Below are 24,812 nucleotides of genomic sequence, written 5' to 3' on the forward strand. Positions count from 1 at the left end.
TGGGAGATCTGACTGAGGATAGTTTAAATATTTGGCCCCCGCTGACTGAGCTCCTGACCTGCACAGTCAGTCTGTCAGCTTGCTAAGAGGCACAGACACAGACTGCTACCTACTGACTGCCTGTCTGTCAGTTTGACTTCAGTTTGAGGTATTACATTGGTTATTCTCATCATGCATGCACGTGATGCAAAACCTGCAGACACATTCACTGAGCATGCAAAATATTTAGGTTGCAAAACAGACCTCCATCTAGGCTACTCATTTGTGTGTGGATATGATGTACATTGAGGTGGATCAGTTTCTGTCATTAACTGTTAGGAGGGACTTTCTGTACTCTAAAAAATGACTGGAAATGTGCAAATCTATATAGGCTAGTAGTAAATTATATTTCAAAAAATTACGTTCAATTAGCTAGCTGAAGCATTTTCCTTATTTTTAGACAGTCTCAAATAATATAATTATCTGACTAACTCCATAACAGATCAATTGCAATTAAGTTTCAGGGGGGATTTTTTTTACTGACGTCTTTATTTTCATGGAGAGCATTGCACACTTTTTGATTTACGCTGTTCTGTAGGGTTAAGACCTCAACTCGGCAGCAGCCTCTGTTATGCATTGGTGTCATTTCCTTGACTTGTCTACAATCTCTACATGCTTCAATACATATGGACAAGACCGACAATAAGCCATGCATGTGTTCACATCACGTGGGAGATATATAAACAGTACCAGTCAAAAGTTTGGACACCTACTTATTCCAAGGTTTTTCTTTATTTTTACTATTTTCTACATTGTAGAATAATAGTGGAGACAACAAAACTATTAAATAACACATATGTAATCATGTAGTAACCAAAAGTGATAAACAAATCAAAATATATTTTATATTTGAGATTCTTCAAAGTAGCCACCCTTTGCCTTGATGAAAGCTTTGCACACTCTTGGCATTCTATCAACCAGCTTCATAAGGTAGTTACCTGGAATGCATTTCAGTGAACAGGTGTGCCTTATTTATTTGCGGAATTTCTTTTCTTAATACGTTTGAGCCAATCAGTTGTGTTGTGACAAGGTAGGGGTGGTATACAGAAGATAGCCCTCTGTGGTAAAAGACCAAGTCCATATAATGGCATGAACAGCTCAAATAAGCAAAGAGAAACGACAGTCCATCATTACTTAGGGTCATGAAGGTCAGTCAATACAGAAAATGTCAAGAACTTTGAAAGTTTCTTCAAGTGCAGTCACAAAAACCATCAAGCGCTATGATGAATCTGGCTCTCCACGCCACAGGAATGGAAGACCCAGAGTTACCTCTGCTGCAGACGATAAGTTCATTAGAGTTACCAGCCTCAGATTGCAGCCCAAATAAATGAGTTCAAGTGGCACAGCGGTAGGCACTGCATCTCAGCGCTAGAGGCATCACTACAGACACCCTGGTTCGAATCCAGGCTGTATCACAACCGGCCGTGATTGCGAGTCCCATAGGGCGGTGCACAATTGGCCCAGCGTCATCCGGGTTTGGCAGCTGTAGGCTGTCATTGTAAATAAAAATGTGTTCTTAACTAACTTGCCTAGTTAAATAAATTAAAAAAGACAACATCAACTGTTCAGAGGAGACTGCATGAATCAGGCCTTCATGGTCGAATTGCTGCAAAGATACACTACTAATGGACACCAATAAGAAGAAGAAACTTGGAAGGGCCAAGAAACATGAGCAATGGACATTAGACCGGTGGAAATCTGTCCTTTGGTCTGATGATCCCAAATGTGAGATTTTTGGTTCCAACCGCCGTGTCTTTGTGAGACACAGAGTAGGTTAACGGATGATCTCCGCGTGTGGTTCCCACCGTGAAGCATGGAGGAGGTGTGGGGATGCTTTTCTGGTGATACTGTCTGTGATTTCTTTAGAATTCAAGGCACACTTCACCAGCATGGCTACCACAGAATTCTGCAGCGATATGCCATCCCATCTGGTATGCGCTTAGTGGGACTATCATTTGTTTTTCAACAGGACAATGACCCAACACACCTCCTGGCTGTGTAAGGGCTATTTGACCAAGAAGGAGAGTGATGGAGTGCTGCATCATATGACCTGGCCTCCACAATTACCTGACCTCAACCCAACTGAGATGGTTTGGGATGAGTTGGACTGCAGAATGAGGGAAAAGCAGCCAACAAGTTCTCAGCTTGTGTGGGAACTCCTTCAAGACTGTTGGAAAGCATCCCAGGTGAAGCTGGTTGAAAGAATGACGAGTGTGCGAAGCTGTCAAGGCAAAGGGTGGCTACTTTGAAGAATCTCAAATATAAAATATATTTTGATTTGTTTATCACTTTTGGTTACTACATGATTCCATATGTGTTATTTCATAGTTTTGATGTCTTTACTATTATTTTACAATGTATAAAACAAAGAAAAACCCTTGAATGAGTAGGTGTGTCCAAACTTTTGACTGGTACTGTGTATATATTTCTTTACAAGAAACTCTGAAGGGGAATGAAATATGTTTTATTGTCGCCTTTGTTTTCAGCAGACCTTTCTTCTACGGAATTAAAAAGTCTCCTTGTCATTTTTGTGTAGTTAGGATCTTATATTAGCCTACATATTTTAACATTCTCTCACTCAATGGAGAATTGCATCGTGACCTATATTTGTACAGCATTTCTTTGTTTTTTGGACCTTTTGAGGGACTGATCTTAGCAGAGACCTAGCCTGCATTGTTTTTTCACGTGGTTCAAAACGGGCTCCTTTTTGATTCTCTTATGGTTCTTGTTGCATGAAGTGGACCATTTTTTTTAGGAGGCTGTCATTCGTCCAGTAGCCTGTGTTTTTAAATGTAAGTGTGTGTCCTAAACGAGGACCGTCTGTCCCTCCTCGCTGTCCCTCAATAGTGGAGGATTGCAGCATTGGCAGTAAATGTCAGGATGATTGGTGGAGAGGCTTGGCAGTGCACCAAGCAGGCAGAGTGGAGAATCTACTGCGTATCACACACAACCAAGTCCCCACTCCCAGCCAATGATGCCATGGCGGGCTCACTGTGCTTCCTTTGGTTTGCAGCCAATAAGACGGCAGGCTAGGCCAGCGTCTGAAAATGAGCCTGCTAGGGTGAGACAGTTGGACTTGGAGCTTGTTGCAGACCCCAGCCGCTGCAGCCTTTCCCATTGTCTGGCCAGTGGCTTAGTGAACAGTGTGCAGAGCAGGCAGGCAGACAACAAGGATGCAATCCCTGGTGGTGTGTGTGTTAGGCCCGGGCTCTGACTTGCATCTTGTTGATCGGCCTGTCTCCCACAGCAGGGTGAGCTCGGAGCGGAGGAAGGAGAAGTCCCGGGATGCAGCGCGATACCGGAGGGGGAAGGAGTCTGAGGTGTTATATGAGCTGGCCCAGGAGCTGCCCCTGCCCCACAGTGTCACCTCCAACCTAGACAAGGCTTCTATCATGAGACTGGCCATCAGCTACCTGCACATGAGGAATCTTCTGAGCACAGGTCAGTATCCTGGGGGGAGTGAGGAAGAGGAATATGGTAGTATCCAAATTAGAGGGACACAACTGTGGTGAGGATAGTGTCCAAAGTGCCTTGGGGGTTAAGGGGTGGGGGTGAGAAAAAGCGGTGAGGTGAGCGGCCTGGAAGATCTACAAACTTGCAGACAGGAGTCAGTACCCTGGGGTCTGAAATTATTGACTCCCTTGATAAAGAGGAGCAAAAATGCCATGTAAGCAAAAATGACCGTATGACATAAATAATGAATATACTGAGCTATATTGTATGCTCAAAAAAATTGGGAAATGTATATTTTATACTAACACAATTGCTCATAGAAAGATTTTGTTTTAAAGATGGGGGTCAAAATTATTGACACCCCTGATTTCAATACCCCACCTTGTGAGGATAACAACCCTTTTTCTAAAATGTTTTATTTGTTGGAGAACACATTGGGAGGGACCTTAGACCATTCCTCCATACAAAATCCTTCCAGATCCTTGATATCCTTCATCTGCGCTTAAGGACTGTCCTCTTCAATTCAAAGCACAGGTTTTTAATGGGTTTCAAGTCCGGAGACTGCGATGGCCATTGCAAAATGTTGACATTTCTTTGTGGATTTTGATGTGTGCTTTGGGTTATTGTCTTGCTGGAAGTTACACTTGTTGACAAATTTCAGCCTCCTGGCAGAGGCAACCAGGTTTTTGGCTAAAATGTCCTGGTACTGGGTAAAGTTCATGATGCTGTTAACTGTAGCCCTTTACACTCGTACCCGTATATTGGTTGAAAGTGGCAGATTTGGGCACCAATAAGAGCCTCAATTGGAACGTAGTGGCTGTACAGTAGCATGCTATACATTAGGCCTGCACGATTAATAGAATTTTAATCGGAATTGTGATATTGACATTCACAATATCCATATCGCAAGAGGCAATATGGAGAGGTGTGTGGGGCCACTTGGAAACACCAGTTAGTCCTCTCACTCAAACCCTTCATTTTTTTGTATTATGTTGCACCTACCCCACATTTTCCAGGAGTAGTCTTATGTTACTGAATGTATCCAGAGTATTTTCAGATCAACAAATGAGGGAAAAAGTAGAGTAAATGTAAAATGGACATAAGATCAACAGTGTGATGTTTAGATACAGTCTTGTCAGGTGAACTGTTGTGTAATCTCCTTTTGGTCTAATACTTTTCCAGTTAACTGTTACCTTTCAATTGCTACCTTGGTTATGCATATGCGTTTTCATATTTGTTCTTTACATTTAAGTCATTTAGCAGACGCTCTTATCCAGAGCGACTTACAAATTGGAAAGTTCATACATATTCATCCTGGTCCCCCCGTGGGGAATGAACCCACAACCCTGGCGTTGCAAGCGCCATGCTCTACCAACTGAGCCACACGGTCTCTGTCTGTCTCTGTCTGTCTCTGTCTTCTTTAAGAAACATTTCAATTTAGCCCTATCCTGGGTGGTATAGCGTATTTGACTATATACCGGTATTGATGAATGGACCGGTTTGGGTTTTTACTTTACCTTCTATAATGGTATTTAATGTTTGGTTTGTTAAATTTGATACGCAGTGTGTAATGTCAATTTTTATAATTTACTCCACTACTTGATTCAGCTCTTTTGCTGTCTCTATCTTTTGCTGTCTCTCTCTCTCTCTCTCTCTCGGTCGGTCTGTCTTGGTCTGTCTGTCTGTCTCGTCTCTGGTGTCGGTCTGTCTGTCTGTCTCGGTCGTCTGTCTGTCTGTCTCTGTCTGTCTCGGTCTGTCTGTCTGTGTCTCGCTCGGGTCTCGCTCTGTCTCGATCGGTCTGTCTCGACGGTCTGTCTGTCTGTCTCGGCTGTCTGTCTCGATCTGTCTGTCTGTCGGTCTGTCTGTCTGTCTCGATCTGTCTGTCTCGGTCGTTCTGTCTGTCTGTCTGTCTCGGTCTGTCTGTCTGTGTCTCGCTCGGTCTCGCTCTGTCTCGATCGGTCTGTCTGTCCGGTCGGTCGGTCTGTCTCGGTCGGTCTGTCTGTCTCGGTCGCGTCTGTGTCTCGGTCGGTCTGTCTGTCTCGGTCTGTCTGTCTGTCTCGGTCTGTCTGTCGTCGGTCGGTCTGTCTGTCTCGGTCTGTCTGTTTCGGTCGGTCTCGGTCCGGTCTCTGTCTCTGTCTGTCTCTGTCTGTCTCGGTCGGTCTGTCTGTCTCGGTCTGTCTGTCTCGGTCTGTCTCGGTCTGTCTGTCTCGGTCGGTCTGTCTCGGTCGGTCTGTCTCGGTCGGTCTGTCTGTCTCGGTCGGTCTGTCGGTCTCGGTCGGTCGGTCTGTCTGTCTCGGTCGGTCTGTCGGCTCGGTCGGTCTGTCTGTCTCGTCTCGGTCTCGGTCTCTGTCTGTCTCTGTCTGTCTCTGTCTGTCTCGGTCGGTCTCTGTCTGTCTCGGTCGGTCTCTGCTGTCTCTGTCTGTCTCGGTCGGTCTGTCGGTCTGTCTCGGTCGGTCGGTCGGTCTGTCGGTCTCGGTCGGTCTGTCGGTCTCGGTCGGTCTGTCTCGGTCGTCTCGTCGGTCGGTCTCGTCTCGGTCGGTCGGCTGTCTCGTCGGTCTGTCTCGGTCGGGTCGGTCTGTCTGTCTCGGTCGGTCTGTCTGTCACGGTCGGTCTGTCTGTCTCGGTCGGTCTGTCTGTCTCGGTCTGTCTGTCTGTCTCGGTCGGTCGTCTGTCTGTCTCGGTCGGTCTGTCTGTCTCGGTCGGTCTGTCTGTCTCGGTCGGTCTGTCGTCTCGTGTCTGTCTGTCTCGGTCTGTCTGTCTGTCTCGGTCGGTTGTCTGTCTCGGTCGGTCTGTCTGTCTCGGTCGGTCTGTCTGTCTCGGTCTGTCTGTTTCGGTCGGTCTCGGTCGGTCTCTGTCTGTCTCTGTCTCTGTCTGTCTCGGTCTGTCTGTCTCGGTTGTCTGTCTCGGTCGGTCTGTCTGTCTCGGTCGGTCTGTCTCGGTCGGTCGTCTGTCTCGGTCGGTCGGTCTGTCTCGGTCGGTGGTCTGTCTCGGTCGGTCTGTCTGTCTCGGTCGGTCTGTCTCTCGGTCGGTTCGGTCGTCTGTCTGTCTCGGTCGGTCTGTCTGTCTCGGTCGGTCTGTCTCGGTCGTCGGTCTGTCTCGGTCTGTCTCGGTCTCTGTCTGTCTGTCTGTCTTTGTCTCTGTCTGTCTGTCTCGGTCTCGGGAAAAAGTAGAGTAAATGTAAAATGGACATAAGATCAACAGTGTGATGTTTAGATACAGTCTTGTCAGGTGAACTGTTGTGTAATCTCCTTTTGGTCTATACTTTTCCAGTTAACTGTTACCTTTCAAGTTCACCTTGGTTATGCATATGCGTTTTCATATTTGTTCTTTACATTTAAGTCATTTAGCAGACGCTCTTATCCAGAGCGACTTACAAATTGGAAAGTTCATACATATTCATCCTGGTCCCCCCGTGGGGAATGAACCCACAACCCTGGCGTTGCAAGCGCCATGCTCTACCAACTGAGCCACACGGTCTCTGTCTGTCTCTGTCTTCTTTAAGAAACATTTCAATTTAGCCCTATCCTGGGTGGTATAGCGTATTTGACTATATACCGGTATTGATGAATGGACCGGTTTGGGTTTTACTTTACCTTCTATAATGGTATTTAATGTTTGGTCGGTCTCGGTCGGTCTGTCTTGGTCTGTCTGTCTTGTCTCGGTCGGTCGGTCTGTCTGTCTGTCTCGGTCGGTCTGTCTGTCTGTCTGTCTCGGTCTGTCTGTCTGTGTCTCGCTCGGTCTCGCTCTGTCTCGATCGGTCTGTCTCGATCGGTCTGTCTGTCTCGGTCTGTCTGTCTCGATCTGTCTGTCTGTCTGTCTCGGTCTGTCTGTCTGTCTCGATCTGTCTGTCTCGGTCGTTCTGTCTGTCTGTCTGTCTCGCGTCTGTCTGTCTGTGTCTTCGCTCGGTCTCGCTCTGTCTCGATCGGTCTGTCTCGATCGGTCTGTCTGTCTGTCTCGATCTGTCTCGGTCTCTGCTGTTCCGTCCGGTCTCTGTCTGTTCCGGTCGGTCTCTGTCTGTCTCTGTCTGTCTCGGTCGGTCTGTCGGTCGGTCTGTCTCGGTCGGTCTGTCTCGGTCGGTCTGTCTCGGTCGGTCTGTCTCGGTCGGTCTGTCTCGGTCGGTCTGTCTCGGTCTGTCTCTCGGTCGGTCTGTCTCGGTCGGTCGCGTCTGTCTCGGTCGGTCGGTCTGTCTGTTGCGTCGGTCTGTCTGTCTCGCGTGGTCTGTCTGTCTCGGTCGGTCTGTCTGTCTCGGTCGGTCTTGTCTGTCTCGGTCGGTCTGTCGTTCTCGGTCGGTCTGTCGTCTCGGTCGTCTGTCTGTCTCGGTCGGTCTGTCTGTCTTCGTCGGTCGGTCTTCTTCTGGCGGTCTGTCTGTCTCGGTCGGTCTGTCTGTCTCGGTCGGTCTGTCTGTCTCGGTCTGTCTGTCTGTGTCGTTCGGTCTGTCTGTCTCGGTCGGTCTGTTCTGTCTCGGTCTGTCTGTCTCTGTCGTGTCTGTGTCGGTCTGTGTCAGTCTGTCTGTCTGTCTCGGTCTGTCTGTCTCGGTCTGTCTGTCTCGGTCGGTCTGTCTGTCTTTGTCTCTGTCGGTCTGTCTGTCTGTCTCGGTCTCTGTCTGTCTCGGTCTCTGTCTGTCTCGGTCTCTGTCTGTCTCGGTCTCTTCTGTCTCGTCTCTGTCTGTCTCGGTCTCTGTCTGTCTCGGTCTCTGTCTGTCTCGCGTCTCTGTCTGTCTCGGTCTCTGTCTGTCTCGGTCTCGGTCTGTCTCGTCTCGTCTGTCTCGGTCTGTTCTGGTCTCGGTCCGTCTGTCTCGGTCTGTCTCGCGTCTCTGTCTGTCTGTCTTTGTCTCTGTCTGTCTGTCTGTCTTTGTCTCTGTCTGTCTGTCTCGGTCTGTGTCTTCTCCGTCTCGGTCTCGGTCTGTGTCTGTCTCGGTCTCGTCTGTGTCTGTCTCGGTCTCGGTCTCTGTCTGTCTCGTCTCGGTCTCGGTCTGTGTCTGTCTCGGTCTCTGTCTGTCTGTCTCGGTCTCTGTCTGTCTGTCTCGGTCTCTGTCTGTCTGTCTCGGTCTCTGTCTGTGTCTCGGTCTGTCTCGGTTTCTGTCTGTGTCTTGGTCTCTGTCTGTGTCTCGGTCTGTCTGTGTCTCAGTCTGTGTCTCTGTCTCGGTCTGTGTCTGTCTGTCTCGGTCTGTGTCTGTCTGTCTCGGTGTCTGTCTGTCTGTCTGTGTCTCGGTCTGTCTGTCTCGGTCTGTGTCCGTCTGTCTCGGTCTCTGTCTATCTGTCTCGGTCTCTGTCTGTCTCTCGGTCCTGTCTGTTTCTCGGTCTCTGTCTTGTCTCTGTCTGTCTGTCTGTCTCGGTCTGTGTCTGTCTGTCTCGGTCTGTGTCTGTCTTTGTCTCGGTCTGTTCTGTCTGTCTTTATCTCGGTCTGTCTGTCTCGGTCGGTCTGTCTATCTCGGTGTCTCTGTCTGTCTGTCTGTCTCGGTCTCTGTCTGTCTCGGTCTGTCTCGGTCGGTCGGTCTGTCAGTCTCGGTCTCTGTCGGTCTTTCGGTCTCTGTCTCGGTCGGTCTGTCTTGGTCGGTCTGTCTCTCTGTCTCTGTCTGTCTCTGTCTCTATCGGTCTCTCTCTGCTTGCTGGGAGTGTTTGGTGCATGCTAGGAATTGTATGAGCGAGTGTTGTCTGGAGTTACATCGACTGTGTTTTCTTTCTTGTTTTTCTATGCATGATTAAGGTTCATTATTTTTCTTTTTGTGGCAGAATTAAGTGTATTGTATTTCTTGTTGGTTTTGGCGGGGATGGCGACCCACATGCGGACGCCGTCCCTGTCACCTTGGCACGGCTTTAGGTGCGTTACTGAAGCCACTGTCACTATGGAGGAGTTTCTGGTCGCCGTAGGAGAGAAGCTAGGCTATGAAAAATGTTGCTTATGCATCGCGGATGAATACATCGGTGGTGGTGTTTCTTAAAGAACTTCTTTGGGATAGTCCCACCTCGACAACATCCAGTGAAATTGCAGAGCGCGAAATCCAAAATACAAAAATCGTAATATTAAACATTCATGAACATACAAGTGTCTTACATCATTTAAAAGCATAACTTCTTGTTAATCCAACCGCGTTGTCAGATTTCAAAAAGGCTTTACGGCGAAAGCATACCATGCGATTATCTGAGGACAGCGCCCCACACACAAAAGCATTAAACATTTTCCTAACCACCAGAGGCTCCACAAAAGTCAGAAATGGTGATAAAATAAATCACTTCTCTTTGAAGATCTTCCTCTTTGCAATCTCAAGGGTCCCAGCTACACAACAAATGGTTGTTTTGTTCGATAAAGTCCTTCTTTATATCCCCAAAAAGTCAGTTTAGTTGGCGCGTTTGATTCACCCGTCCCACTCGTTCAGCGTGCATAGCAAGGAATCCCAAATGTTACCAATAAACTTTGTCCAGCCAAGTCAAACAATGTTTTTAATCAAACCTCAGGTACCCTAATATGTAAATAAACGATAACATTTAAGACGGAATGTAGTATGTTCAATACCGGAGATAAATAACGAGGTGCGTGCAAAATGAGAGCCACCTTGAAAAACTACAATTACTAAGTATTTTTTCAAAAAACAAGCCTGAAACCCTTTCTAAAGACTTGACATTTAGTGGAAGCCATAGGAACTTCAATCTGGGAGGTATTCCTTTGAATCTCCCATAAACAAGCATTTGAATGAGCTGTGACCTCAAAAAAAAAAAAAAAAAGATCCAGATGGATTTTCCTCTGGTTTTCGCCTGCCATATCAGTTCTGTTATACTCACAGACATTATTTTAACAGTTTTAGAAACTTCAGAGTTTTCTATCCAATACTACCAATTATATGTAAATCCTAGCTTCTGGGCCTGAGTAACAGGCAGTTACTTTGGGCACGTCATTCATCAGAATTTCCGAATACTGCCCCCATCCCTAAAAAGTGAAAGAAAAGCGCCTTGTTGAGCATGGTGTACTTCTAAAAGGCATGTTTATTCAAGTTACGGTCTACCCAAGGGGGGGGGGGGCGCCAACCCGGACAGGAAGATCACGTCAGTGACTCAACCCACTCAAGTGATGTACCCCTCCTAGGGACGGCATGGCCTCCTAGGGATGGCATGGAAGAGTACCAGTAAGCCAGTGACTCAGCCCCTGTAATAGGGTTAGAGGCAGAGAATCCCAGTGAAGAGCGGGGAACCGGCCAGGCAGAGACAGCAAGGGCGGTTCGTTGCTCCAGTGCCTTTCCGTTCACCTTCACACTCCTGGGCCAGACTACACTCAATCATAGGACCTATTGAAGAGATGCGTCTTCAATAAAGACTTAAAGGTTGAGTGTGAAGATCAGTTGAGTGTGAAGAAGCGTTTCCGCTTGGAAATTTGTTACTGCTGTTACGGCAGCAGACGGTAGTGGGGAAACCTTACCACGTTAAGAGAGAATTAAAACAATGATATTGATCATGCCTCAGGGTGTTTTTTTTCTGTCTTGTTTCTTCTGTTTTTCCTTTCTCTTTTCTATATGGCAATCAATTGCAAGGATCCTTAATCAACGTAGACAAACTGAGCGTGATATATATATATAATCGTATAGTACGTAGCAAACTCATAGTGGCTTTGAGGCGAGCCTTGCATTTCGTTTTCAAAGTGGGTGACAGAAGCAAAACGGCCACCTTTCACCGAGATGTGCTCGGCATGAAGATTTTGCTTCACAAAGAGTTTGAAGAAGGATGTAAGGCAACTTGTAAGGGCCATAATGATGGAAAATGGAGCAAGACAATGGTCGGCTTGGGGCCAGAGGATGATGACTTCATGGCTGAACTGATCTACAATTATGGAGTGGGAGAATATTGCCTAGGCAATGACTTCCTCGGTTTGACTTTGCAGTCTAGCCAGGCTGTCAGCAATGCTAAGCGGCTTGGTTGGCTCCTCACTGAGGTTTGAAAGGGCCTCTATCTGGCTGAGGCCCCAGGAGGTTATTGCTTCTACCTGGTGGACAAAGAACAGCCTCCCAATGATCCTGTACAGAAGGTGTGTCTGGCAGGGTCTGACCTGCAGAAATCAACACAATACACTGCTGCTCCTCCCTTCTGGGGATGAAGGTGAACAAGGGCAATGAGAAGACTGTGCTGATGGGATTCAGACACTCACTGTAAACTACAGCTTCACACCATTGTTGGGGCAGTAGATCATGGGACAGCCTTCAGGCGGATACCATTCTCCTGTCCACGTGAGCAGTTGGCAGATCTTGAAGCCTTGATGACAAAGGGAAACCATAAAATCCTTACTCTCTTGGTTAGCCTGGACACCCCTGGGAAGGCTACAGTAGGTCATTTGGGCTGATTCAGATGCCCATGAGATCTGCTTTGTTGTTTGAGTGTTTATTGTGTTGTGGGTTCTCGGACAAAATAAAGGTTCTTTAAATCTCTCTTTTTTTTTCTCACAAATTAGTCTTTTGACCAATCAGATCAGCTCTGAAAAAGATCTGATGTGATTGGTCAAAAGACCAATTAGGGGAACAAATATCAGAATTGAGCTGCCTATGTGAACGGAGCCTTTAGTGTTTCTGTGTATGTTGCAGTACCCTCTCCTTTCTTTTTCCCAATAGGGTTTTCATGTCAAATAACAACGTATTCAAAGTGCCTACTATTATATTCTAACTATAGAATTCTAATAATAATTAGTGTTTTGATCTAAATCGCAAGTCAAATCGCAATTGCAAGATTTGGTTAAAAATAAGGCTTAGGTTTTTTTTGACAATATCCTGCAGAACTATGTGACAATGTGGAATTGCAGCAATTGATGACATTTTTTTAAATATATATATTTTTTTGTTTTGTGGGGGATTAAAGTTTAATTGAACAGTATAAAACAATCAGAATGGAGAAAGACCCATTTAATCATTTAGAAATGTATGTGTTGCCAACCTAGGGTCACGCACTACTCATAAAGCAAATTTACAATTTGTATTATTCAAAAGCATCAAATACCGTCATACTGTGAACATTTTGAAAAATACAGTGATGTGATATTTTGGCCATATTGCCCATCCCTACTATCCATATAGGCCAATTCCCACAAGTCTAAAGGGTTAACACGGGCCCAGGACCAGTGGGAGCAAAATAGCCCCATAACATCAAAGATCCACCACCATATTTTACGGTAGGTAATGGGGTTCTTTTCTGCTTATGCATTCTCATTTCGATGCCAAACCCACCGCTGGTGTGTGTGGCCAAAGAGCTCTATTTGCATGTCATCTGACTAGGGCACCGGTTCCAATCCAAGTGCCAATGCCGTTTAGCAAAGTCCAGGTGGTGCTATAGTCAAATGACATGAGAATAGAGCACATTGGCCATGCACACCAGTGGTGGGTTAGGCATTGAACAGAAACATGCAGAAAAGTACCTCATACCTACAGTCAAATATGGTGGTGGATCTTTGATATATTATGGGGCTAATTTGCTTCCACTGGTCCTGGGGCCTTGTTGAGGTCAAAGGCATCATGATTTTTACCCAGTACCAGGACATTTTAGCCAAAAACCTGGTTGCCTGGAGGCTGAAACTTAGCCACTTGTTGATCTATCAGACGGTAACACCAAGCACATATCACAATCCACAAAGACATGGTTAATTGGCCACAAAATCAGCATTTTGCAATTGCCGTCTCAGGGCTTGAAACCAATTGAATACCCGTGGTTTGATTTCAAGAGGGCAGTCCATAATCGCAGACGTAGGATATCATGGATCTGGAAGGATTCTGTATGGATGAATAGTCTAAGGTGAGGTGCTGTATTAAAAACAGGTGTCAATTTTGACTCCTACCTTTCTTGAGAAAATGTTTTATTACTTGTTAAACAATTTCTTTCTCTAAGCAACTGTAAAATAATATGATTTCCAATTTTTTGTGAGCATGCGGTATTTCATTTATTTATTTTATTTAACCTTTTATTTAACTAGGCAAGTCAGTTAAGAACAAATTCTTATTTACAATGACAGCCCTGGCCAAACCCGGAAGACACTGGACCAATTGTGCGCCGCCCTATGGGACTCCCAATCATGGCCGGATGTGATAAAGCCTGGATAGCTCAGTATTAAAATTATTTATTTTATACAGTCATTTTTGCTCATCTCTATCAAGGGTGTCAATAATTGGGCACTTTTTGACTGCGTTTTGACAGGCAGCCCAATTCTTCTTCTTTTTCTTCACTAATTCGTCTTTTGCCCAATCAGATCAGCTCTGAAAAATATCTGATGTGATTGGTCAAAAGACCAATTAGTGGAACAAATATCAGAATTGGGCTGCCTATGTGAACGGAGCCTTTTAGTGTTTCTGTGTATGTTGCAGTACCCTGCCACACAAGCATGTGTGTTGGCTAGTAATCATATATCCTGCTTTTTTCATGTCCCAGTGTCTGCGAAGTGGTCCCTCCTGCTACCTCCCTCTCTCTTCTTTCTCTTTCTCACCCCCTCACCGCTCTCTCTCGCTTTCTTTTTCCAGGTGATAAGGCAGTAGAGGAGGAGCAGGAGGAGAGTGAGATGGACTGCCAGCTGAATGGCTCCTATCTGAAGGCTCTGGAGGGCTTCCTCATGGTGCTGTCTGAAGAGGGGGACATGATCTATCTCTCTGAGAATGTCAACAAGTGCTTGGGTCTGGCACAGGTAGGTCTGGTGTCCCATTAGAGACAGAACTGACTAGGATAGACCGATAAAGAATGCCCCAAAAATTGAGAGACTTGAGTAAAAGAGGGATACAAAGTATATTGAAAACAGGTGTTTCCACACAGGGATGGTTTGTGAGTTAATTAAGCAGTTAACATCCCATCATGCTTAGGGTCATGTATTAAATTGCTGGGCAGGCTATTATTTTGGCTACCATGGCTATGTCCCCATAGGATGACAATGCCCCCTTCCACAGGACACAAGTGGTCATGGAATGGTTTGATGAGCATGAAAACGATGTACACCATATGCCATGGCCATCTCCGTAACCAGATCTCAACCCAATTGAACACTTATGGGAGATTCTGGAGCGGTGCTTGAGATAGCGTTTTCCACCACCATCAACAAAACATAGTGATGTAATTTCTTTTGGAAAAATGGTGTTCATCTCTCCAATAAAGTTCTAGACACTTGTAGAATCTATGCCAAGGTGCATTGAAGCTCTTCTGGCTCGTGGTGGCCCAATGCCCTATTAAAGGGATAATCCACTGCCAGAAATACAATTATGATATTCCTGTCAATTTGGTGAAAGCCTATGTTCTGTCAGTGGGTAAAATAAAACATTTCCCCATGATTTAACTTCTAAGTGGTCCGTCTGAAAATCAGGATATTGTGTAGTATTGAGTCATAGCTACATAATTCTCATCACTAGATGGGGAAAACACACGATATAAAACAATTACCTGCACTCCAGATCGCCAAATCAGCCAATAGATGGTATGGGAATACCGTCTTGAATACATCCATCCGTTTATATTGTCATGACAAAGTATATATATTTCGCTGAGGTGTGCTCACTCTAAATGGTGTACCAAATTGTTCAACTCCGTTTCTCCTTCAAGACCATGTCGCAATGTGCCCTGTGTCTGTGGGAAATGGAGATATATTACAGAAAGGAGGTGATAGGAATCCAATTGGGCAATAAATGAAGAAACTCCCCCCACGATTCACGATTATACGATATTTCAGAGAACAAGTTAATTATCTCACAAAATTCATTGTTCACAACCTATTAACTCCCATTCACTCCTTGGAGGAGAGGTGTCCTTCTCCCAGAAAGTTTAATAACTTGTAACCTCACTTTTGAGAAAATAGCCTTTGAATGTTCTGGTACACCTACTGGAGAGCTCTTCTTTGTCTACACCCATTCAGCACCGTTCACACCCTCTTAAGCTTTAGCCCCACCCATCTCTTTTAAGGATTCACATGTGAGGCCATGTACTAAACAACCAAAAATGTCAAGACTAAAGCCTGGTTTATAGTATGGGTGTGTTCATAAATTCAATCTGAAGTGCCAAAGTCTGCTCAGAGTGTGCTCTCGGCGTTCGTAAACTGAAACGCAGAGCGTTGTCAGATTTTCAGTTATGTAAATTCAGAGCATTTCGCTCTCGGAGCGTTCAGAGCGCACACTGGCCGAGGAGTAGGGTTGATCCGAGCGTTCTGACCTAAGAGCAGTCAAGCACCCATGCTAACGTTGGCTAGCTTGCTAGCTACTTCCATACACAAATGAGGGAACAGCTTACTCTGACCATTTTGCTTGCTTTAGCAGAGCTGGTTAGGCTGTTTTTATGTTATTCAGAGCGTTGCTGACTGCTGCTGGCAACAATTTAATCAAGCTTTTTTCTTACGCTTTTATTCCCCAACGTTTAATGACACCGGCCATATTCAACGGGTGTTTAGCGTTCGTAAATTCGTCAGTTATTCTGCGCTCTGGCACAGTCGATCGAGTGCTCTGAAATCGGAGTAGATAGCCAAAGCGAATTAAACAGCTACAGTTATCACAGTGACATCATGAAAATTTCAATTTAAATGGTTACTTTCATAGTTGAGTCTTTGGTTTCGACTAGAGGTCGACCGATTATGATTTTTCAACGCTGATACTGATTTATTGGAAGACCAAAAAAAGCCGATACCGATTTAATCGGCCCATTTATTTATATATATATATATAATTGTAATTATATATAATTGTCATTATTACAAATATATATATATATATATTTGTAATAATGACAATTTTAACAATACTGAATGAACAATGAACACTTCTATTTTAACTTAATATAATACATCAATAAAATCTATTTAGTCTCAAATAAATAATGAAACATGTTCAATTTGGTTTAAATAATACAAGAACACAGTGTTGGAGAAGAAAGTAAAAGTGCAATATGTGCCATGTAAAAAAGCTAACATTTTAAGTTCCTTGCTCAGAACATGAGAACTAAGCTGGTGGTTACTTTTAACATGAGTCTTCAATATTCCCAGTTAAGACGTTTTAGGTTGTATTTATTATAGGAATTATAGGACTATTTCTCTATACCATTTGTATTTCATATACCTTTGACTATTGGATGTTCTTATAGGAATTTTAGTATTGCCAGCCTAATCTCGGGAGTTGATAGGCTTGAAGTCATAAACAGCGCTGTGCTTCAAGCATTGCTAAGAGCTGCTGGCAAACGCAGTAAAGTGTTGTTTGAATGAAGGCTTACGAGTCTGTTGCTGTCTACCATCGCTCAGTCAGACTGCTCTATCAAATATCAAATCATAGACTTAATTATAATATAATAATCACATAGAAATACGAGCCTTTGGACATTAATATGGTCAAATCCAGAAACTATAATTTCGAAAACAAAACGTTTATTCTTTCAGTGAAATACGGAACCGTTCTGTATTTTATCGAACGGGTGGCAACCCTAAGTCTAAATATTGCTGTTACATTGCACAACCTTCAATGTTATGTCATAATTATGTAAAATTCTGGCAAATTAATTACGGTTTGTTAGGAAGAAATGGTCTTCACACAGTTCACAACGAGCCAGGCGGCCCAAACTGCTGCATATACCCTGACTCTGCTTGCACTGAACGCAAGAGAAGGGACACAATTTACATAGTTAATATTGCCTGCTAGCATGAATTTCTTTTAACTACATATGCAGGTTTAAAAAAATATACTTTTGTTATGATTTTAAGAAAGGCATTGATGTTTATGGTTAGGTACATTTGTGCAACGATTGTGCTTTTTTCGCGAATGCGCTTTTGTTAAATCATCACCCGTTTGGCGAAGTTGAAGTAGGCTGTGATTCGACGATAAATTAACAGGCACCGCATTGATTATATGCAACGCAGAACAAGCTAGTTAACCTAGTAATATCATCAACCATGTGTAGTTAAAATGTGATTATGTGAAGATTGTTTTTTACAAGATAAGTTTAATGCTAGCTAGCAACTTACCTTTTGATGCTGCACTTGCATAACAGGTGGTCAGCCTGCCACGCAATCTCCTCGTGGATTGCAGTGTAATCGGCCGTAATCGGCGTCCAAAAAGGCCGAATACCGATTGTTATGAAAACTTGAAATTGGCCCTAATTAATCGGCCGACCTCTAGTTTAGACATGTGGAGTCTTTTGGTTTATGTGGAGTCAAACTAGACACTCTGATGTACTTGTCCTCTTGCTTAGTTGTGCACCCGGGCCTCCCACTCCTTTTTCTATTCTGGTTAGAGTCAGTTTGCTCTGTTCTGTGAAGGGAGACTTCATTTCTCAGAACAGGAATAGACTGACGAGTTTCAGAAGAAAGGTCTTTGTTTTTGGCCATTTTGAGCCTGTAATCGAACCCACAAATGCTGATGCTCCAGATACTCAACTAGTCTGAAGAAGGTCAGTTTTATTGCTGCTTTAATCAGCACATCAGTTTTCAGCTGTGCTAACATAATTGCAAAAGGGTTTTCTAATGATCAATTAGCCTTTTTAAAATGATAAACTTGGATTAGCGAACACAGCGTGCCATTGGAACACAGGAGTTATGGTTGCTGATAATCGGTCTCTGTAGGCCTATGTAGATATTCCATAAAAAAATCAGCCGTTTCCAGCTACAATAGTCATTTACAACATTAACAATGTGTTCACTGTATCTGATCAATTTGATGTTATTTTAATGGACAAACTTTTTTTAATCTTTCAAAAACAAGGGCATTTCTAAGTGACCCCAAACTTTTGAACGGTGGTATAGCTAGCTAGCTAAACAATGAACCATAATCCCAAATTGTGACGTTACTACCCTGCATGCATCTGCAGGTACCTAACCAACCAGGTTCAATTCAATGTTAGCTAGCTATAACTAGCAATGCAATTCTTTTATTTCACCTTTATTTAACCAGGTAGGCTAATTGAGAACAAGTTCTCATTTACAACTGCGACTTGGCCAAGATAAAGCAAAGCAGTGCGACACAAACAACAACACAGAGTTACACATGGAATAAACAAACATACAGTCAATAATACACTAGAAAAAGTTTATATACAGTGTGTGCAAATGAGGTAGGATAAGGGAGGTAAGGCAATAAATAGGCCATAGTGGCGAAATAATTACAATATAGCAATTGAACACTGGATGAGTGAGCAGATGAGCAGAAGATGAATGTGCAAGTAGAGATACTGGGGTTAAAAGGAGCAAAATAAATAACAGTATGGGGATGAGGTAGTTGGATGGGCTATTTATAGGTGCAGTGATCTGTGAGCTTTTCTGACAGCTGGTGCTTAAAGTTAGTGAGGGAGATACGATTCTCCAGCTTCAGTGATTTTTGCAGTTCGTTCCAGTCATTTGCAGCAGAGAACTGGAAGGAGAGGCTGCCAAATGAGTAATTGGCTTTGGGGGTGACCAGTGAAATATGCCTGCTAGTGCGTGTGCTGCTCAGTGAGCTGAGATAAGGCGGAGCTTTACCTAGCAAAGACTTATAGATGACCTGGAGCCAGTGGGTTTGGTGACGAATATGTAGCGAGGACCAGCCAACGAGAGCATACAGGTCGCAGTGGTGGGTAGTATATGGGGCATTGGTGACAAAACGGATGGCACGGTGATAGATTGCATCCAATTTGCTGAGTAGAGTGTTGGAGGCTATTTTGTAAATGACATCGCGGAAGTCAAGGATCGGTAGGATAGTCAGTTTTACGAGGGTATGTTTGGCAGCATGAGTGAAGGTTGCTTTGTTGCAAAATAGGAAGCCGATTTCTAGATTTATTTTTGGATTGGAGATGCTTAATGTGAGTCTGGATGGAGAGTTTACAGTCTAACCAGACACATAGGTATTTGTAGTTGTCCACACAAGTCAGAACCGTCCAGGATAGTGATGCTGGATGGGCGGGCAGGTGCAGGCAGCGATCGTTTGAAGAGCATGCATTTAGTTTTACTTGTTTTTAAGAGCAGTTGGAGGCCACGGAAGGAGAGTAGTATGGCATTGAAGCTCGTCTGGAGGTTAGTTAACACAGTGTCCGATGAAGGGCCAGATGTATACAGAATGGTGTCGTCTGCGTAGAGGTGGCTCAGAGAATCACCATTAGCAAGAGCGACATCATTGATGTGTACAGAGAAGAGAGTCGGCCCGAGAATTGAACCCTGTGGCACCCCATAGAGACTGCCAGAGGTCCGGACAACAGGCCCTCCGATTTGACACACTGAACTCTATCTGAGAGGTAGTTGGTGAACCAGGTGAGGCAGTCATTTGAGAAACCAAGGCTATTGAGTCTGCTGATAAGAATGTGGTGATTGACGGAGTCGAAAGCCTTGCCCAGGTCGATGAATACAGCTGCACAGTATTGTCTCTTATCGATGGCGGTTATGATATCGTTTAGGACCTTGAGCGTGGCTGAGGTGCACCCATGACCAGCTCAGAAACCAGATTGCATAGCGGAGAAGGTACGGTGGGATTCGAAATAGTTGGTGATCTGTTTGTTAACTTGGCTTTCGAAGACCTTAGAAAGGCAGGGTAGGATAGATATAGGTCTGTAGCAGTTTGGGTCTAGAGTGTCTCCACCTTTGAAGAGGGGGATGACCGCGGCAGCTTTCCAATCTTTGGGGATCTCAGACGATACGAAAGTGTTAAAGGAATTTAATTCCTATATGTTTATCAACCAATTCAATTAAAAAACTGCCCATACATAAGAATTCGTAAGATACTTATCAGCATTAAATGGACAGAGACCAGTTTCAAAATCAATCAATCAATAGCGTTTATTCTCGAGAGTACTGATCATATTACAATTTACATCAGGTTATATAATAAAGATGATGTCATAGGTTTTAATATCATTCATGTAATGGTACGGCTTATCTCGGGACGCATTCCACTGATTATACAGGGCCTTGAGTCCCTCCACTGCCGGGGATTCTTCTAACCCAATATTCTCCCGGAGTGCCATATATATAAAAATACTACTACCGGTCAAGAGATAAAAACAACAATTACAAATAACATGACCAGATCACAGTTACTACTCTGGAACCCTCCACAAAGTGAACTTATGGTACCCTTATGGCCATCGGGAGAGAGACTCAAGAAAGTCTGCCCTTAGTCCAAGGCTATGCCCTTTCTTTCTTCTCATTGGTTCAATTTATAACTATGGCAAGGAACTATAAACTTGCAAATAATGATCAGTTATTCAATTTACCTTAAAATCAGTATCACAAAAGACCACAAATTCATTATCCAAATGGCCCTCCCATGAAGCTGATCAGACCACAAGGAAAAAGCCATGATAGAGGTCAAAGGTTATACCACCCTTTTACAGTCGTGTTACATACTATATGAGACATATTAAAGAACTCTTTATCTAAAGAATTCACGTGTTTAATTAAAACTCGGAAAATAAAACTCCTAATATTCCGTGAGTGTACCCCTTTAAGATATATTGTCTCTGGGAAGCATGGAAATACCCTTAAACCCAACGTTTACTACAAACAACCTAGCAATTATAAGTATATTGTACACCCTCAAATCATTAGTTTTAAATTTCCTTAATGGTTGATAGGAGTACCCTGCCTTTAGACACAGACACACAACTGTGATTAACGTGTACTGTCCCTTTAACATTAAATCAGCTCCACCGGCATGTTAGTATACCTTAACTTTCTGTTAAATTTCACTAGACATTCGAACTAAAAATCAATAAAGAGCTATCATAAACTTTTACGATTCTAAATGACACAAACCATTTTCTCTGTCCCACCCTCAGTCACAACATCATTGCCTGTTTGCAAAAGTGCATTGTGAGTGATGTCAACAACGAGCGCTAAGCCCGTGTTCAGGCCGCAGCAACTTTCAACTAATTGTAAATCATTGTTGACTAACTGCAACAGGCAGTAGTACGGGTTCGATAAACCAAAACCAATTTATCACAAATGTTGGATCTTGAATAGAATTTACAACATCAATCAACATCTCTCAATCAAAATTATATTGCCAGAAGTACAGAAAAGAGTGTACCTGAACAATGGTCAAATCCATTTGAGTAACGTTATTGTGTATCCCACGTAATGACGTAGTTTTACGTTATTACGCAACAAATCAACCTGCCTCTAGCAACTTACCCTGAAAATTAGTAGCCAATACCAAAACTAACTCTCTTATTCCTGCCTCTAGGCAAAAACATACCCCTTACTCCGACTGAGTTTTGGTTTAATTCTATCGTAAAAGTAAAATCAACTTTTCAACTTTCTCTACTCCAAAATGTAAACGTACTGTAATGAAACAGGCAGGGAGCAAGTCTCGAACCCTCGACCTTCTAGCCCGAGGTCCGGCGCGCTATCAACTGTGCCGCAAAAGCATGCTCGTGCGGCAGAGTCGATTTCCGCGCTTATAAACCCAGAGTTGTTACAGTACCATATACTTCGCTAAATTTATAAGAACATTTCGATGGGCACAACTTTATCGTATCTCTCCGTTATTAACTTTCCTCTATGATTTAGTAATTTAATTATGATTCCAGTCTCTATACATTATTCCAGCAGATCATTTAGGCAACACAACGTATCACATCGAAAGCGCCTCGCTATCATTTAAAATGGGTTAGTCTTTCATTTTAACCTAAACAAGCTATTAAAACGTTTCAGTTTATATCCTATACCGACACTAACGACCGTATTTTTTCAGGCAAAACATCAAATTATTTAATTAAAGACTCAGATTTTAGTCAGAGCATTTACCGTGAATCGAACTCAGGTCTCAAGCTTGGAAGGCAGCTATTTAACCATTGAACCACCATCACTTTTGGAATAAAGGAGCCAATAACAATTACAATTTCGGTGGTTTCTGTTTACAATCGCGGTGCAATATCCACATGGAGCCTCGCATTCCCTGGCGAAATGTCAGTTTTTATTACAATTGTAACATCTTTGTCCCCCCTTTCTCCCTTCCTCTGACGTTCCATTTCTGTCCGACCTAGTCCTGTTCTCTCTGTCTTTCTTAGGTCCTTTCCCCTTTAGGCCTCCTTCATGCCTGTCCAGAATTACCCCGATAGTTACGGTCAGATGTTTTGACTCAACCTGTTCTCTCTGTTTACAGTCTCGGMGATTGTGGCCTATTTTATTGCAGTATTTACACGGAGCCTCACAATCTCTAGTAAAATGACCCGTTTTTTTACTCTTAAAGCGTCTATCTCTCCCTTTCTTCTGACCGTCTCTATCCACTTTTGTCGACTTTCTCCCTTTCTCTACCTCTATTATCCCTCCCTCGGCTCCAGCAGGCTCCGCATATGGTGGTGGTGGTTGTGCGGGCAGCACCTGCTGCCGTCTCCTCACCACCACTATTTCATCATCAGGATTATCTCTCCACGCCAGATCGGCCAGAGAGGGATGCAATTTAGGCTTATGGGGAGCCTCCTGAGGAGCCGTGGGAATCCTCGTTTTCTGTTCCCGACAACCTACTTCTTTTTTTCTTTTCTCCCTCAGCTCTCTTCCTCGCCTCGGCTAACCATACCCTTGCTGTATCAAGCCCCTCTGCCCGTTGTTTATCTGCCTTGTCTCCACAAACCCTATTTATTTGTTTAATCATTGATTCCAGTTTTTCTTTATTTAAATGTATGTCAAATTCATACTTTTTCCTCCATTTTAAACAGAATTCAATGTTCCTTCTGTCTTTCTGCTCCATATAACGATGATCTCCCGTCCATTCCGGGACCTCCTTGGAGGATTTACTACCCATGTTTAATAAATCCTTGCCGCTCCTAGTAGCTATGGTATTTATCACTATCTGTATATGTATTTCTATGATCTATGTATGTGCTGTTATTACCGTTAGTTTTTACCTAGTTATTTTGGTTGTTCTCCCGTTTGGAAACTTTATCTATAGCGTTGCATTTGTTGGACATTAAATCTTACCCGTACAAATATAAGCTATTTCCCCGGGGGCGTAAAGTCCCAGTTAATAACCTATTCTTTTGTGTCGTAGGACTTTTAAAGTTAATATCTCGTATCTTACTCCGCCATATTAGGTTTCCCTCTCTCCTGGAACCTCTTGTCTATAGATTTGGCTTTTATCTCAGATTTATAGATTTTGGCTTCCCTCTCCTCCTTTTTTGATACTTTTAGTATCTCAGCTTAATCTCGGGACTTATGCCTCTCATGACTAAGATTAGTTTAATTTATGGCAGTGCACGTTGCCCCAAGTCTTTGCGGACCTGTCTCTGTGTATCGGTCATACAAAACCCATTGGATCTGTTTGGAATAGCAAAGCTCCTATTATTGATAAATTCTAAACATTTTAGAACATTAAATCAAGGATAACTTAAATCATTCCCCCCAGAATCGAGAATATAGGCTACGGACCTTGTCGCTGACTGGGAAAAGCAATGATCGTTGGATCTCGTCACCACCTCTGTCGTGTACTAGTTCACCACTGGCCTGAAATAAACCTTCAAGTCAGAGGTCAGGTCTTTGTCTTACGGATCCTGGATCCGCCCGTGCACGGTTTTCAGCAGTTCCTTGGAACGACAGAGGCAGATCTTGAGTTCCGACTCTAAGGACCAAATTGTTAAAGGAATTTAATTCCTATATGTTTATCAACCAATTCAATTAAAACACTCTGCCCATACATAAGAATTTGTAAGATACTTATCAGCATTAAATGGACAGAGACCAGTCTCAAAATCAATCAATCAATAGCGTTTATTCTCGAGAGTACTGATCATGTCATAGGTTTTAATGTCCATCCTCCTCTCGGATACAATGGCAGTACAGTTAGCGTTCTCATCACTGTCTGCCACCTGTTAAATAATCTGCCACCAACCCAAGGTCTTTCCCCTCCCTGGGTAGACACATCATTCAAGCCTGTCTGAAGATAAACCCATTCTTTCTAACAAGGAACACATTACATTCAGCATTATGATTATAATAAGATTCATTCATACGGTAACATAGTAGTATTCTGTAGCGTTCTCATTCTTTTTAATTCTAAGTCAAATGTATACATATTTTAGTCATTATTCACAAAAATCCCATAACAGAAAGAGAGGTTGAACAGGCTAGTAATAGGGGTTGCAACAATTTCGGTGGATAATTTTAGAAAGTGAGGGTCCAGAATGTCTAGCCCGGCTGAGTTGTAGGGGTCCAGATTTTGCAGCTCTTTCAGAACATCAGCTATCTGGATTTGGGTGAAGGAGAAATGGGGGGAGGCTTTGGCAAGTTGCTGTGGGGGGTGCGGTGCTGTTGACAGGGGTAGAGGTAGCCAGGTGGAAAGCATGGCCAGCCGTAGAGAAATGCTTTTTTGAAATACTCAATTATCGTAGATTTATCGGTGGTGACAGTGTTTCCTAGCCTCAGTGCAGTGGGCAGCTGGGAGGAGG

General features: G+C 43.7%; 1 protein-coding gene and 1 pseudogene across 4 annotated transcripts in view; both read left to right on the forward strand.

Annotated features, from left to right (window-relative positions):
• Positions 1-24,812, forward strand: part of LOC111963342 (hypoxia-inducible factor 1-alpha) — a 53,790-nt gene that overhangs the window by 20,225 nt on the left and 8,753 nt on the right. The window contains exons 2-3 of one of the 4 annotated variants that reach the window (XM_023986707.2): positions 3,287-3,480; positions 13,973-14,133. In XM_023986707.2, coding sequence (XP_023842475.1) covers positions 3,287-3,480; positions 13,973-14,133 — 355 coding nt within the window. Of the gene's footprint in view, positions 1-3,286; positions 3,481-13,972; positions 14,134-23,114; positions 23,208-24,812 lie in introns of those variants that run through there. The other 3 variants (XM_023986708.2, XM_070443378.1, XM_023986710.3) reach the window with 3 other exon arrangements.
• On the forward strand, positions 11,082-12,313 carry LOC139027667 (glyoxalase domain-containing protein 4 pseudogene; annotated as a pseudogene).

This window comes from Salvelinus sp. IW2-2015, linkage group LG4q.2 (genome assembly GCF_002910315.2).
Source record: "Salvelinus sp. IW2-2015 linkage group LG4q.2, ASM291031v2, whole genome shotgun sequence".
Taxonomy (NCBI): domain Eukaryota; kingdom Metazoa; phylum Chordata; class Actinopteri; order Salmoniformes; family Salmonidae; genus Salvelinus; species Salvelinus sp. IW2-2015.